Here is a 17,087-nt window from a genome sequence, read left to right on the forward strand (position 1 = left end):
AACATCTTTTGGAAGGTCAGAAGAGGTTTTGGAAGACATCATAAGACAGTTTAAAGATATGCTGGGTTATCCAAACTGTTTTTCCTCACTACATCAAGAATAGTTTGGATGATCCATGCTAAAACTAACTCATAGTGTCTATTGAAATTCCAGTAGATGTAATGAATATAGTTATGAACGGAAGAAGTTACTATCACTGATGGAGATCACAAATTCCGAACTTTAAGGCACTTTGGATGACCCAGCAAAAAAAAATCTTGAACTTGTCATTATTTAACACGAACCCTAAAGGAATACATAAAATTTAGTGTATAATATTACTTGGGAAAATGTAGGCCTCAAAGGGTTAATACTGGAAAACGTCTAAATCCTACAATTTGCGTAAATAACCTTACAAGGCAAATCCAGTGTGTTTTCAAATTCGTCTAGATTTTATAAATTGGGAACCACTCGTACGAGAATTCGCATCGCTGTCTGTATGAATGAATGGGCACGATACGGTGGTTGGCTTCTATCATCGGGCAGTAGCAAATCCAGTCTCGATGAAACGACGATTGACTGTAGTCGGCAAACAGCATGTGTTGCAACGGACGGAACTGGACGGTCCATATCATAGCGTGGAGAAGTAGGAAATAGAAGATATAGTTTAGCACATCATATACAATAAATATTAAATATTGCGTATATGCACTATCTCTGGTTTAGCAGAAGGATTTTGCTGTTTTTGATACGAATTCAAAGAAATGCCACAACCTTGACTATAACTGGCATGGTAAATGAAAAAAAAATAGTTCAGAGGGTTGATACAAAGAACATGGTGAAGGTCGAAACTTGCCTATTTTTACGGTTTGTACTTTATAGACCTAAAAAATAACCTGTTTGACTAGCCGGGGAACGCGGTCGATGGTAGGCAGTCCGATTTGGGCGGCGTGCGGTGGATCCCAAGATGGCTGCGGAGGCGGCTTGTCGATAGCGTGTTCTGGCCCTCGACCCGGGTCCTGGGGACTGCTACGGATAAAAGGAGTCCCTCGGAAAAGGTTCACAAAAGAAAAAGGCCCTATTCTGGACCCAATCCGGACGGTTAATACATCACTTTACGTCTCTCTCTAAATACACAGTTCGTTTTAACTATTCTTGCTCTATAATTACCTTTTCCCTTTTTTTGTTTTCTCTCGATAGATTTATTACAGTTTCAGGGCTATTTTTCCACTGAAAAATAGTCTACTTTAATTTCACCACGTGATTATTACAAAAAATTACTGCATGCACCGTGTTCTTACTTTGGTAGTCACGTTCCAACTGTGATGGATGCCCTTTTCTTGGGATGGTTTTGTATGTTACCTTTGGGTATTAAATTTTGAGAATCAGAAGGTGTCAAACTTCTACAACAGTTCGTTAATGTTGGCAACCATTCTGTACCGGTATACAAATTTACCACAAGGGAACTGAATGAGTGCCTGCTCAAACCGCTGCAAAGATATCGCGCATTTGGGTTTCTGTAACGGGTAGTACTGAAGAAGTATTGCGGCTCAAGCATGGTTCGTTACAACTGGATGTACGTCGCCAGTAAGGTTGTAACGTAGATTATTTATTTATTTTCATTAGGGTGGGGTAAAGGAATTCGAGGCTCACCGGCGACGTGGATTATTGAGAAGGATGCTTGTCGAGGAACCACCAAGCTACACATTGGGACTAACGGTTACACATGTCAAATCTGCAGCTTTTGTGTATTTTATTGAAAATTGTTATTTTCCAAAAATATCCCTTTTTACCCCTCTTACACTCTAAGAACACTTGAAAAATCGATTTTTAACCAAGGCTCGGAAACCAAGGATGTTAACGATCATTCAGTAATTTGCGTTCGATCATTTAGTAGTTTGTCAATAACACATACCAGAAGCTGAATTTCAAATTATGTTGTATGGTGGACTTCTAGTGCGAAGATTTTTCTATAACTCTTCTTAATGGTTCGTTGTTTGAATTCCACTAGTAACGGAGTTTTAGCTATAGTTTAAGTAACTTAGACTAAATGATAACAAAATTCCAATCATTTAGTTTAAGTTACTGCAACTAGCGCTCTAACTCCGTTATTAGTTGAATTCTAATAACGAACCATTAGGCAAAGTTGTAGAAAAACCTTCGCAGTAGAAGTCCACCATACAACATATTTTGAAATTTAGCTCCTGGAATGTGTTATTGACAAACTACTAAATGATCAAACGCAATTTACTGAATAATCGTTAACATCCTTGTTCGCAACCAACATTGCGAAAATATTTTTTTTATCATCCATCAAAGCCCATATTCCCAAACCTCTTTGTGAAAATCAAATCCAAAGTGCAAATGTGTGTGTGTGTGGTGCATGGCAGCTGCGTTCGCCGGCCGGCGATGGTATAGGCGAAGTTTTCCTCCACAACAACGGCAACACAGCATCGTGACGGCGTCGCTGACAGCAGTGCGCTGATTGGTTCGCGCCAATCCTAGAGCGGCAACCAATCACCGTCCACATGAAAAGCGGAAGAGAAGGAATTCAGCTATAAATATAGATGCCCTAAGCAGAAATTGTCATTACAGTCCACACTTTTGTGCAATAAACATCGCGGAATATTTTGAAATCGTGTTGTTTTTCCCTTCTCCAAGCCAGCCGAAATCCAAACGGTCTTTTTCAAGGCCAAAGAGTTACCGAAATAATTTTCTTCCGAGGTTGAGCTATCACTCGTCGAGGCAACCTTCATCCGAAGGTTCCGCCAGTTCCTGCAATGGTCTAGGATCGACCATTTTTTGGTCCTTCGAGCCGGATAGGAGACCACAACCGTGGTGCTTTTCCGTCGCTCCCGGCGACAGTGGTGGACAATCAACCGATTGGTCCAATTCCGCTCATCTGAGCTAGCTTTTCCGTCGCTCCCGGCGACAGTGGTGGACAATCAGCCGATTGGTCCAGTTCCGCTCATCCGAGCTTGCATTTTCCGTCGCTCCCGGCGACAGTGGTGGACAATCAGCCGATTGGTCCAGTTCCGCTCATCCGAGCTTACATTTTCCGTCGCTCCCGGCGATAGTGTTGGACAATCAGCCGATTAGTCCAGTTCCGCTCATCCGAGCCACTAGAGGATTCCAGCCGTGATTAGCTCAACTTCGAAACTGAGTTAATTGAAATAATTTTCTTCGGCATATATGAGAAGGCGTCGCGGAAAGTTTGGTTCCAGTTCCGGTGTTCTACGAAGTGAATCCGTCAATAGTTCGCGTCACCGTGGTCACCGTCGCGAGTGCTAATAGCGACACAGACGTGTCCGAAGAAAACAGCAGTGAAGTGAACTCTCTTAAACTGAAGGCGATTGATACCGGAAAGTTCTAGAACATTTGAGTGAACTTGTCCGGTCGTGTTTGTGTTTGACTGACGAAAGTAAAGGCGTATTGTGAACTATTTTTCGATGCCTATGGAGCACACGCCAGTAAAAGTGAGTGAAAAAGTGAAAATGCCGGACCTGAAATCAATAATCCACTTACGTGGCCAAGCAAAGGCAAAGGTTACTCGGATTCGAAAGGCGATCGAAGAGGCTGATGCGGCTGGTGCACAGTATGATGCCGCTCAGCTGAAAGTGTTGTCTCGAAACCTGGAAAATCATTTCCAAGAGTATTTGGCACTCCATCACCAGGTCATGGCAGCGTGCCCTCCCGAGAGAGTCGAAGAGCAGGACCAGGGATACCTTGTTTTTGAAACCCACTACAACGAGACGTGTGTTCTTGTCGAACGAGCAGCCCAAGCATCTCGTTTTGTTCCCGTTGCCCAACACCAGCCAACTACTGAAAATCCACGAATCATCGTTCAACAGCAGCCATTGAGGGCACCGATTCCGACCTTCGATGGGAAACCAGAGAACTGGCCTCGCTTCAAGGCTATGTTTTCTGACGTGGTGCGATGCTCCACCGACTCGGATTGCATCAAATTGTACCATCTGGAACGATCATTAGTTGGAGCGGCTTCGGGTATAATCGACGCTCGCACCCTAAACGACAACAACTACACACACGCATGGGAAATTCTCGAGGATCGATTCGAGAATAAACGGGTAATCGTGGATACCCACATCCAAGGGCTGCTGAACCTCCGGCGGATGAGCCGAGAAAACCCGAAGGAGCTACGAGAGCTTATCGATGAAGTGACAAGACACATCGATGGGTTGGTTCTGATCGAAGATGAGCTGGATGGAATCTCCGAAAGATTTGTTGTCAATCTCGTGTCCGGAGCCCTGGACAAGGATACTCGAAAAGAGTGGGAAGCAACCATCCCACACAAGGCGATACCAACCTACGATGACACCATAACCTTTCTCAAGAAGCGGTGTGCCATTCTCGAACGATGTGAAGAATCAACGAAATGTCCGATCAACGTGCGACCAACCGTTCCAATAAAGAATCCTGCCAACCCGGTGAGAAATTCCCAAGCCAAAATGTATACTATCATTGGAAGTTCCGAGGCAACATGCGAACTGTGTCAAGGTGAACATCCCAACTTCAAGTGCGAGTTCTTCCGTGCAATGTCCATTCCTGAACGTCATGCAAAGATTCGAGAGCTGAGGCTGTGCTACAACTGTCTGCGGAAAGGACATCCAAGTAGTTCCTGTAGTTCCCCGCGCACCTGCCAGAAGTGTCAAGGTAAGCACCACACACTATTGCACTTTGAAAACCCACCACATGTAAATGCACAATCCCTTAATATTCCTCCGGCAACCACCCAAGCTCTTGATGTGAACCACAATTTCCCTGTAACTACTACTTGCTCAGTAAGCGAAGCTCCCCATTTTGACAACAGTCTCTTGATGACCGCTGTTGTAAACATTTTGGATAGCAACGGTAAATTTCACACATGCCGTGCTTTTTTGGATTGTGGGTCCCAGCCGAACCTGGTGACGAAAAGGTTGATCAATGTGTTGAATCTCCCACGCGTTCCTGCCAAGGTCGAAATTGTTGGAGCCAATGCAAGGAAAAACACTCTTTCAGAAATGGTCAAGGTACAGATTAGTTCGAAACATTCTGATTTCAATGCACAGTTGGATTGTCTCGTAACCGATCAAATCACAGGTATGATGCCATCCCGTAAGTTTGATACTCAATCATGGCTTCTTCCTACCTACTGGACTACCACTCGCCGACCCAGCCTTCCACACTCCCGGGGAAATAGACCTGTTGATTGGAATTAAGCTATTTTTTAAGCTCCTTCTGCCTAGTCAGCTGAAAGTCTCAGAAGAACTTCCCGTTCTCCAGGAAACTCGCCTAGGATGGGTTATCGCTGGTGCTGTTGATGACGAAACCCCACCTGATCAGCAGCTATGCCATGCTGTTGTCCTAGAACCATTAGCTGAATCTATGGGAAAGATCAGGTCCCTAGACATTGTTGAACCCTCTCCAGTACTAACTAACGATGCGATGCAGCGGGTTAAACCCACTTTCCTATGCAATGATAACAACCAGATGAATAAACTCGATGCCGTTACAGACGAGGAATTGTCAGAATGTGAACCAGCTCGGATCGCAACACCAGTTGCTTATTCAGATATGTCTCCTTTCATGACCAATGTAATATGCTTCCAACAACCTCAGCAAATTGTCGGTTACGTTCAAAAACTTGAAGCAAAAGACAAACAAGCCTTGAAATCTGAACAAATTTTCCATTGGCTTGTTTCCATCAGCTCCGACGACCTTCTACATGTTGGTGATTTCATACATAATTCCCAATTTCTCTATGATGTCAAATACAGGGTGGTGCAACTCGATAAGAATCACATTACAAAGTCTCTCGTTTCCTTCCGCATTAACCAACGATCGCTTCACCTACCAATGGGCCATTTACAAGAAGGAAGTGTTAACCCTGAAATTCTTGCTGGCAAATCAAGAGTAAATTTCACTGCAGCAATCTTCATTCGACTACAAGGACAAACATTGAGGATCGGGAGCTCATCACTGTTTATCGCTAAGAGTACGAAGGCAAGGCTCTGGGAAACCGTGGGAAAGGGCACCAAGACGCACCTGAAGAAGATTATATGCAATGCTGCATTGACCTACAAGGAGTATTGTTTCATTGGAGTTATCCGTCTAATGGCTATCATCCCTGGGCCTACCTTGGAAGATATCCCGGGTTACCATTTGTCTCGTCAGAAACATCTACAGCAACTGCGATATAAAACTCCACCGGTCTATATCGTCATCCAGTATCTTAATGGCCCCATTTCCATTCGAGTTAAAAACCCACAATCCAACAACGTTTCTGAGCTTTACCCGGGGGGTGAATGTTCGCAACCAACATTGCGAAAATATTTTTTTTATCATCCATCAAAGCCCATATTCCCAAACCTCTTTGTGAAAATCAAATCCAAAGTGCAAATGTGTGTGTGTGTGTGTGGTGCATGGCAGCTGCGTTCGCCGGCCGGCGATGGTATAGGCGAAGTTTTCCTCCACAACAACGGCAACACAGCATCGTGACGGCGTCGCTGACAGCAGTGCGCTGATTGGTTCGCGCCAATCCTAGAGCGGCAACCAATCACCGTCCACATGAAAAGCGGAAGAGAAGGAATTCAGCTATAAATATAGATGCCCTAAGCAGAAATTGTCATTACAGTCCACACTTTTGTGCAATAAACATCGCGGAATATTTTGAAATCGTGTTGTTTTTCCCTTCTCCAAGCCAGCCGAAATCCAAACGGTCTTTTTCAAGGCCAAAGAGTTACCGAAATAATTTTCTTCCGAGGTTGAGCTATCACTCGTCGAGGCAACCTTCATCCGAAGGTTCCGCCAGTTCCTGCAATGGTCTAGGATCGACCAATCCTTGTCGGAAACCCAAATCATATATATCAATACCAATCTATATATGTTGGAGACGAACTGGAGAAGTACTAGAAATATTATCAATATATTTTTCTGATCCTTACTGAACGATACATTTATGTAGAAACAAAAAAAAATCTACAAACTATCTCCCAGGACTTATCAACGCATTTATATTCAATGTTTGTTGCATTCTCTTTTTCTTCCAGCTCGCCTGGCAGCGATTCCCGTGTGTTCTGAAAGCCGGTCACTGCCACGGTGGCAAAGCTACGGCAAAGCTCGACAACCCTGGTGCACTACAGGATGCCGCCGGACTGCTGTACGGCACTGGTCTCTCCGACAGCACCTCCTATTGCAGCCTGGAACCATACGTTGATGCCAAGTTCGATATCCACATCCAGAAAATTGGCGCCAACTATAAGGCATTCATGTGAGTTGAAGACTGATTCTAACAAGTATGGTAGAAGTTTTGAAGCTATTTTTCTTGCCATTCAGGAGAAAATCGATTTCTGGAAATTGGAAAACCAATCAGGGGTCCGCAATGCTGGAACAAATTCCGATGACAGAGAAGTACAAGGCGTGGATCGACGAGGTAAGTGTTGTTTTAAAGTTCTGTTATACTTGTCCATTATGGGAATTTTCACAAATTACGTAATCCAATCATCCAAGGCCAATCAAATAAATTGAATCTTCAATTTAAAGGGATTTGAAATTACTAAATTTGGTGCCACGGCAACTTTCGCGTGACTAATTTTAATATATAACTAGGGCTGTGGAAATATCGATAAAATCGATAATATCGGATGAAATTTATCGATACGATATCCGATATCATTGAACTCAGATATCGCCGATATCGATAAATTTTTGTAATCGGTGTAATGATGATGCCCAATTAAATCAACTACATACACTGGCTCACTGACTACATCCTTTAAAACATATGTAGCAAACCAATCACATTTTTTAAATGTCCATTGTGTCTGGTGTTGAGAAATTGGGCGCATCAGTACCCACTAAGACGAAAGGCAAAACGCATGAACGATAAAGCTTACAAAACCCTCGACAGGAAATCTAAAATCATTCATAATAAACCACAGGCGGTGAAAGTTATTTCATTAAAATTATTGTCGTTTGCGGTGTTTTACCAAGATGAATAAGAGCGACTTAAATTTTCAAATGGTTTTGGAGTGACAAATTAGAGTTAGAAACGTGATAAAATCGATAGTAGACAAACTCGGGTAAAACCTGTATTTTTTTAATTTTATCGGATATCGATCCGATATCCGATATTTTCAAACCCGATATATTGCCGATACCGAGATATCACCAAATAAATATCGTCGATATCGATAAACCTCCATTGTGCACAGCCCTATATATAACTAACCTCCGTAATCGTCATAGTTTTTCTTTCAAACTAATTCTTGCAAATCATTGAAACTGCATAATGAATCAACCTTCCGTTATCCAGATTTGATTTGTAAATCATTCCCACTGCACAAGTTTCAGTGACTCAAATAAGTCTGTACAGTGAGTAAGAAAAAAAACTATCAGAAAAAAACTCTGCTATGTAGAGATCACAGGAAGTAACATTTGTTAACGGGTAAGAAAATCTGGATCTGGATTTAGATTATTCAGCCATTTAAGCAACAATGATTTTATTAATGACCTTACCACTAAGAATCCACAATTAAAATCCGAAAAAAAAAATTGAATTATCTCACCAAAAAGCTAAAACCAGTTCACTGATTGAACTTCTGATGGTAGACTAGATCAGAAACACTAAATATAATCGACGCAAAAAATGATCTTTTCACTTCGCGATCGTGATGGGAAGCCCTTAGCGTGGCAAAAGATCGCGATCCATCCCATACTAATTGATAACACTACTAATTGTACAAAAGTATTTCATTTCAAGTCGATTGTTTCCAATGGGTACGCCATCATCGAAAGTATCCACTAAACCTGTAGAAAATTACCTAGTTTATTGATCTTTTCCATCCTTCAGACTACTGGTGGGCTGCTTCGGCAACAGCGTTTTAGCGCAGGCATGCTCTTGTTCGGTCCGGAAGTCTCGCACAGTGCGATTGTGGCCACTTGAAGCTGCAGTGGTTGTCAGGACTCGAATGGGAAGGATCCTTCCTCCCCCAAAAGTTATCGTCCCATCAGCCTTCTCTCAGGATTATCCAAGCTATTCGAAAAAGCTATTCGTCACCGTTTACTCGAGTCTGCCAAAAATCTTAACATCTTGCTCGAGGAACAGTTTGGTTCCCGACGCGGTCGGTCAACCGTACACCAACTGACTCGAGTTACCAACGTCCTCAGATGGAAAAAGTTTGTCTCAAAAACATCCGCCATGGCCTTACTCGATGTTGAGAAGGCATTCGACAATGTATGGCATGATGGTCTGGTGTACAAACTACAACGCTACAATCTTCCCAGCTACCTGATGAAAATCATCAACAATTACCAATTAAAATCATTAACAAAAACCTGTGCGGGCAGCAGGGATTATGTCCAAGGACTTGACGATCCATCCCAGGTCATCTGCGAGTTGTGGGGCTTGCCTAGGATGTGGTGGGGTTTGGCAGTGGGCCCTGTTAAATTCCTATAAAAAGCTGCATGTACCCGCAAGTAGGCCCCACCAAAGCGACCGTGTGCCGCTCAAAGCGCACAAGCCCAAGTCCTGGTGTTAGGTGGAACGCTAAACAGCCCTGACACGACGGCCCTCCGACGAGACAGGAGGTTTGCACAGGCCCAATAAGCCGCCTGGAAACCAATAATTACGAACAATATAAGAGATAATGCGACTCCATATAATCGGCAAAGACCTAGGCGACGAATGAAGGATCACAATTGGAAGCTTGGAACATGGAACTGCAAGTCGCTAGGTTTCGCAAATTGCGACAGGATGATGTACGATGAATTACATCCCCGCAACTTCAACGTCGTGGCGCTGCAGGAGATTTGCTGGTCAGGTCTATAACCCCCTAGACTATGCTCAGTGGAAAAGGGGATCTTCAGGGTCGGAAGAAGGGGAATCGACACAACAAACTCAACGTCACTCGATGATCCACCTCTATTGGGAACTCACTTTAAGGTGCAACATATCCATCAGCATAACTCGGATGGGTGAAACTCCCAAGCCACTTCTTATGATTGCACCACTCAAAGGCCACACGGCGAACAAAATTCTAATAGGACCGTTAGAGAGTGAGGCATGGTGACCCCTTTCTGGGTCCGGGATAAAACGGGACAAACCAGACTAATAGTGAAACTTTCAACACACTGAAATTGTACTAAAGCGATCGAATTCATGCACATACGTATAATTACAAACTTTACATTTTTCTAATTTTGGCCATTTCTTACTAGCTATGTGACGTCACAGTTTCTACTTGCGGTTGTTAGGTCTAGGTTTTGGTGGTACGTGATGGTGGTAGCAGATGATGGTGACGGTTTCGGGCCAGCGGTCCGGAATTCGAGGTCGGACGGTAGGACACTATCTGCGCGCCTGCGACGAAACGGAATACACAGCGTCTTGTTGTGAGAACCCCAGGGTGCTCGCGATTACTCAGGACCCTTCCCGAGGCTGGCGAATTATTGCGGGGGCAGACCGGCTTGGCCGAGTTCAAGATGGCGACCTCGTATCGTTATTTTTCCGTCCCTTTCTCGCCTTTCGTCACTGCGCTATTATAATGTGCTGTCCGTTGTTTGCCCGACCGCGATGGCGTCGCAGACAATAGCTGGACCGAAATATAAAAGAAAAAGGTCCTGTCTTGGACCTACCCGTCATATTAGATTTAGACCACGTTTTTTTCGTAGAACACAAGCGCACTTAAAACGACTAGTATATCTTCGAATTCATACGGCATATTGAAAATTTACCTTTTTCTATTCGATCTTCAGTGTACTTATGTAGTTACACGCCACGGGGGGAACTAGCATTGAAACACCACCCTAGCTTTAAGATACAATAGGTTTTAGATTTCTTTTTGGTATCTATCGTTTTTTTTTACACTACTAACCACTTGTATATAATAGTTAGATCACTACTAATACTATTTATAGCGTAATTAGCTATTTAATGCCACTAGACCTAAGAAAGAACAATACAGATATATTAAAAAAATCACTATAAGTCTGAAAACGCACTTTTGCGAACTTTGATTTTACTCACGTCGCGCACTTACTGCTCTCTAGCACGTTCCGAGCAGAATTAATTTCACCGTGCTAGCATGCCGAGTACGACCTTAATACATTCTCATAAGAATCCGACCAAACCCGAGTTTGACGAATTTTCTATACGTGCTACGTGAGTTCTACCGCTCCTTGTCCGGCCCAGGATGTTGCACGGAATCTTGGCTGAGTTTTTTGCCACAGTTGTTTTAACCGCTGTCAGCAAATCTACCGAAACGAGAGTGAGTGTGTCGTGGAAATAGGGAGAGGCAGTGGGAGAATGGGAGATCGCTCATTTCTTCCCTTGAGCATTGCCCAGAGTCGCATCAAGTACTTATAGAAAATTATTTGTGACCGAGTCACAAACCTAAATTATGTAGCCGTCGGTTACAGGTCACAAAGTGTGGAAAAGCGGGCATCGAGTGGCTACCTTCTACCAAAGCTGTGGCACCACCGAGCTGGGAACCGGCTACATAGTGCTGGGTAAGATGCGCCATGGTGTGATTGGGTGGCAGCAAATCAACGCAAGGATGTGTAAGCTGAGGATTAAAGGACGTTTTTTCAACTATAGCATCATCAACGTGTACGTCCACACGAAGGGAGACCCGACGACGAGAAAGAAGCGTTCTACGCACAACTGAAGCAGGCATACGATGGATGCCCACTGCGGGACGTCAAAATCGTCATCGGTGACATGAACGCATAGATAGGAAGGGAGGAAATGTATAGACCGGTCATCGGACCGGATAGTCTGCACACCGTATCGAATGACAACGGCCATCGATGCATAAACTTCGCAGTCTGTCGCGGAATGGTAGTCCGAAGCACCTTCTTTCCACGCAAAAATATCCACAAGGCCACATGGAGATCACCTAACCAAGAAACGGGAAACCAAATCGACCACGTTTTAATCGACGGTAAATTCTTCTCCGACATCACAAACGTCCGCACTTACCGCCGTGCGAATATTGAATCCGACCACTACCTTGTTGCAGTATGCCTGCGCTCAAAACTCTCAACGGTGTACAACACGCGTCGAAGTCGGACGCCGCGGCTTAACATTGGGCGGCTACAAGACGGTAGACTAGCCCAAGATTACGCACAGCAGCTGGAAGTGGCACTCCCAACGGAAGAGCAGCTAGGCGCAGCGTCTCTTGAAGATGGCTGGAGAGATATTCGATCCGCCATTGGTAGCACCGCAACCACTGCACTTGGCACGATGCCCCCGAATCAGAGAAACTGACGGCGAATGTGAGCAGTTAGTGGAAGAGAAGAATGCAGTATGGGCGAGATTGCTGCAACACCGCACGAGTGAACGAGGCACGATATAAACGGGCGCGGAACAGACAAAACTCTATTGCCGGAGGAAAGAGCGCCAGCAGGAAGATCGAGACCGTGAAGAGACGGAGCCACTGTACCGCGCTAATAACACACGAAAGTTCTATGAGAAGTTAAACCGTTCACGTAAGGGCCATATACCACAGCCTGATATGTGTAAGGACATAAACGGGAACCTTCTTACGAACGAGCGTAAGGTGATCGGTGGTGGCGGAATGGCGATGTGGCAGACGAAGATGGCGGTATAGTGGTGGACCTGGGAGAATGCGCGCAGGACATAATTTTACCGGCTCCGGATCTCCAGGAAATCCAGGAGGAGATTGGCCGGCTAAAGAACAACAAAGCCCCTGGGGTCTACCAACTACCAGGAGAGCTATTTAAACACGGTGGTGAGGCACTGGCTAGAGCGCTGCACTGGGTCATTACCAAGATTTGGGAGGAGATAGTTTTGCCGCAGGAGTGGATGGAAGGTGGCGTGTGCCCCATCTACAAAAAGGGCGATAAGCTGGATTGTAGCAACTACCGCGCAATTGTTGAACGCCGCCTACAAGGTACTCTCCCAAATTTTATGCCGTCGACTAGCACCAATTGCAAGGGAATTCGTGGGGTAGTACCAGGCGGGTTTTATGGGCGAACGCTCCACCACAGACCAGGTGTTCGCCATGCGACAGGTACTGCAGAAATGCCGCGAATACAACGTGCCCACACAGGCAGATCTGTATCAATGCGGCGAAGATCCAGGCCATCATTTTCCCCCAATCTAAATCCCCTAAACATGTTCCGCCTGAGGACTATAAAATCATCCTCAATGTCACGACTGTGGAATGGGCCAATGAGCTTATTTTCCGTCAAAAGGTTGATAAGACGGTGACAAAGTGTAACGTTTTGTTGAAACTAGCAAATCATCCTCCCTGTGATCGAATATGACATTTGAAACTCCAACGAGTACAAAACAAGTTCCTGAGGATGATCCTCAACACTCCTCCCAGGACAAGCACATCCGGGGTCCACCGTCTGGCCGAGATAAAAACATTACATGAATGCTTTGGTGAGTGTAAAGATCGTTGCTGGTCCGATTTGTGCTTCCTATGTTTATTTAAATTATCTAAAAAAAACACTTTCACATTAACTTATTAGACATTTTTATGCAAAATTAAAAAAACGACCTGTGCTGGATCTTCTTTTTCTATTTCTCCCATGGCTTTGCATTTCAACTGGGACTTAGCTTCCATCCTTTTCAGTGTTCTATTAGTATATCCACAGTTAGTTGCAGTTGATGTAAGCTATTCTATGCCTGTCAGTGGAATCGTGGTGAGCACGATGGATATACTATGCCCAGGGAATCGAGAATGTTTCCCACACAAAAACATCCTAGTCCGGGCATACAATCGAGCCTTCTCCGAATTGACAATCCTAAGCCTTTGCCCATTAGGCTAGCTGGAGACATCCCCTGGTTGGATGTGTGTAAATGACGAATCAATCAGGAATTCGGAAATACTCCCACGCAATCATCAATTCGCATGTGCATAAAATAGATTGCGTAGGCGTCGTTCTGTTCCTTGAGTAAGTAATTCAACCCAAGAGGCTTGTGATCAGTCATCATCATATTAATGTGATATACAATCGAATGTTTATCAATCATTCTTTCCACACGCTTCGCTTCTATATGCCGACCAGGCAGACGGTAAATCCTCATGCGAATCTGGTCCGAACACCAAGCACTTCTAATTTAGGGAGATTGTTCGAATAATGGCATCCTTCTTATCACAAACGGAAGATTTGCAATGAAATATTTTACTGCATAAGCGCTCAGTTAAATATAAAGTAAAACTTTTTTAAGCACAATATCTAAGGCAAGATTCCCACGTAGCGTCTTTCCAACTCTGTGTGCACGCGGCGTTAAAAAGTCGCAAATGTGCATTGGTAAAAAGCAGTAACGCAGCGTTGCCGTGCCGATATACACCTGCGTTATTTCACATTTGCGTGGCGTTGAAAAAACGCTACGTGGGCATCGGGCCTAACAGAGAAACCATCACCCTATATCAAGCAGTGTGCGATGAATGACGAAAACCGGCAACTGTAGCTACATTGAACTGGTATCCTTCTGCCTCTTCTCATCCGCAGACTTGCTGTCGTTGCTGGACGACGACGTCATTGAAATCGCGATATTCTAAAACTTCAATATAAATTCGCGGAAAAAAGACGTGGGAGGGTAGAGTCATATGTAGCCATACGCTTGGACGTTGTTATTGTTATTATTAGTACCTATTGTTCTGTGGATCTAGTATGAAGATAAAACAGATGATTCAGTCTTCCAATTAATGTCGCATTAGTGGATTAATGACGCTGAACAAACGCTAAGGGTCGTCATAGATTATTTTCTCCTGTTATATCTAGACATCGTACATAGATTCCTTTCAAAATTTGCATTTAGAAACAAGCACACAAAATTTAATTCGTGTGAAAATGCACGTAAAACTCCGGCTGAATGCATTACAAGATTATTGCTATAACAATACATTACGGAAAACAAAAGATTCTTGAAATATACTTGGCTAAGTTTAGTATATCAACTCAGGGAATCTTATAGATTAAGAAGTGCGCTCTTTTGTTGGTCTTGTAATAGTAAACTCTGTTAACAAATTTACAAGCCCTTGAACAATTATTTATCCAGGCATGTCTTTCACTCGGAGGTGTTAATCGTTGATCGGTTATTACACATTAAAATTAACACTTCTGAGTGACTTCTTTAGATGAAACGGCAGCTTGCGGCAGATATATAAATTATTGATTTTTATTGATCTGCATGCATGTTGTGATATTTTTATAGGCGTATGTCGATTTCTGCATATAAACTGATCATTTCACGCTCTGTTCGCTGTATCTTCCGTTAGGTTTCAGAACTGTTCGGTGGCATGGAAGTGTGCGGCATAGCAGTGATCGTTTCCAAGGAAGGCAAGGAGTTTATCATAAGCGCATCGGATTCCACTTTCCCTTTGATGGGCGACACTCAGGAAGAGGATCGCCGACATATTGCTGATCTAGTCGTTGGGCGTATGCAGGTAAGGTGCATAAAATTTCACCTATTACTTTTTATTTATTTACTTAATAATAGAATATACCTGTTTTCGACATAAGTTTTACGATTTTTTTTCTTTTCTTTTTTGCTTTATCATTTTGAATTATTTTCAATAACAAGGAATTTTGTCTTTTGTTGAAGAATGGATCAAAACGATTATTTTTCCTAGAAGTCGCAGAACTTGAATAGCGAAGTGCTATTCGAAGAATAAATTGTCGATCTCATAGAGTAATGGTTCGTATAAGTAAGTTATCCATTACGCTTCTATTCCAGAACGTGTGTCGCCCATCAATGTTGACAAAGGCCACTTCACGCACATCGATCTCATCCCGCGGTGGTAGCCCAACGGAGGAAATGCCTCCGGTTCCGATTGGAACAAGGCCAGCTCCGGTAGGAGGTGGTCCGCCGCCAATACCCGAACGTACAACACCAGGTGTTGGATCAATCGGCCGGCACGGTAGCATCAGCAGCCAGTCTGGTGAGCTTCCGGATCAGCCTTTGGAAAAGGTGCCAACGTTGAATAGCTTGGGACGACGTGACTCACAAGGTATGTTTTATAAATGGTATCCAACAACATTAAAAAATACGTTAGATAGTAATGATAATTATTGTTAAGTCAAACAAGTGAAACACATATGAATGGTCGTCAGTCTAATCAATAATTGCGTATTTTCCGGGTTTTGATAACCTAACATATACATCATTTACAATGTTTGAAAATGTGTTGACCACATTCCTTCGGTATGGTTAAAATTCATTACTCTCAGGGTGGTTATCTCCAACACATTTTGCAAATTAAATTCGTCTTATGGTGTGCATATGCACTAGAGTTTTCAAATATTATAATTGGCGAAGAGTTAGATTAATTTGGAAGCAAAATAAAATATTCATGAAGAATTAGAAATTTTGAATCTGCTCTTTTAAAAGCAAAAATTGCAATTATAAAAGAAGATTTTTCCATAAAGAAATCAAAATGTTCCACGAAAAAAATACAAAATTTCCATAAATAAATCAATATCAGCTGAAAACAATTACAAAATTTTCCACAAAATAAATATTTTTGTCCATAAAAAGTCACTATTTGCGTTGCATAAGTTCTGCGGATAAATAGAAGAGACAACTAGCTGATCTGCGCCACCTTATTAAAGTCTAGCTCTTTGACCCCAGTGTGCCCGTTCGTCGTTCACAGGCAGGTGTTCCACCATTGAGATATGAAGAAGTAGATTCAGTGAAACAAAATTTAAATGTTCTGTGCGCCGAGTGGACTGCTGCAATGGCAGACTAGATAGAATCTCACCATGAAAATGGAAAATTAGAGCTTGTGGATCGCAGATGAAAATGACAATCGTGTTCGATTCAAAGCGCAGCTATTGGTGCACGGATTTTGTCAATTTGGAAAAGATTACGTCTTGGTCTTAGTCTTCGCTCCCGTAGTGAAGCAGATCACACTCCGAACCTCAGATCAACCTCGGTGCTAAAGCATATGGGGTTCAAACAATCGACGGCGGACCAATGCCTTCACACAATTTACAATGCGAGTAAGTTAGTCTTAGATCTCACCTACGTTGACGATGTAATTTTCTTCTGCTGCACGGAGAAAACAATTTGCTTATATAGTCAAAGTATTGAAGATAAACCACACGAACAGCGTCATAAGCGAATGATAAGA

At 43.3% G+C, this 17,087-nt stretch overlaps 1 protein-coding gene across 1 annotated transcript in view; it reads left to right on the forward strand.

Moving 5' to 3' along the window:
- LOC134205317 (synapsin) overlaps positions 1 to 17,087 on the forward strand; it is a 278,521-nt gene that overhangs the window by 243,871 nt on the left and 17,563 nt on the right. The window contains exons 8-11 of the mRNA XM_062680470.1: positions 7,029 to 7,249; positions 7,315 to 7,411; positions 15,234 to 15,401; positions 15,692 to 15,965. Of these exons, the coding sequence (XP_062536454.1) occupies positions 7,029 to 7,249; positions 7,315 to 7,411; positions 15,234 to 15,401; positions 15,692 to 15,965 (760 nt within the window). The remainder of the gene's footprint in view (positions 1 to 7,028; positions 7,250 to 7,314; positions 7,412 to 15,233; positions 15,402 to 15,691; positions 15,966 to 17,087) is intronic.

This window comes from Armigeres subalbatus, chromosome 1 (assembly GCF_024139115.2).
Source record: "Armigeres subalbatus isolate Guangzhou_Male chromosome 1, GZ_Asu_2, whole genome shotgun sequence".
In the NCBI taxonomy this organism is placed as follows: Eukaryota; Metazoa; Arthropoda; class Insecta; order Diptera; family Culicidae; genus Armigeres; species Armigeres subalbatus.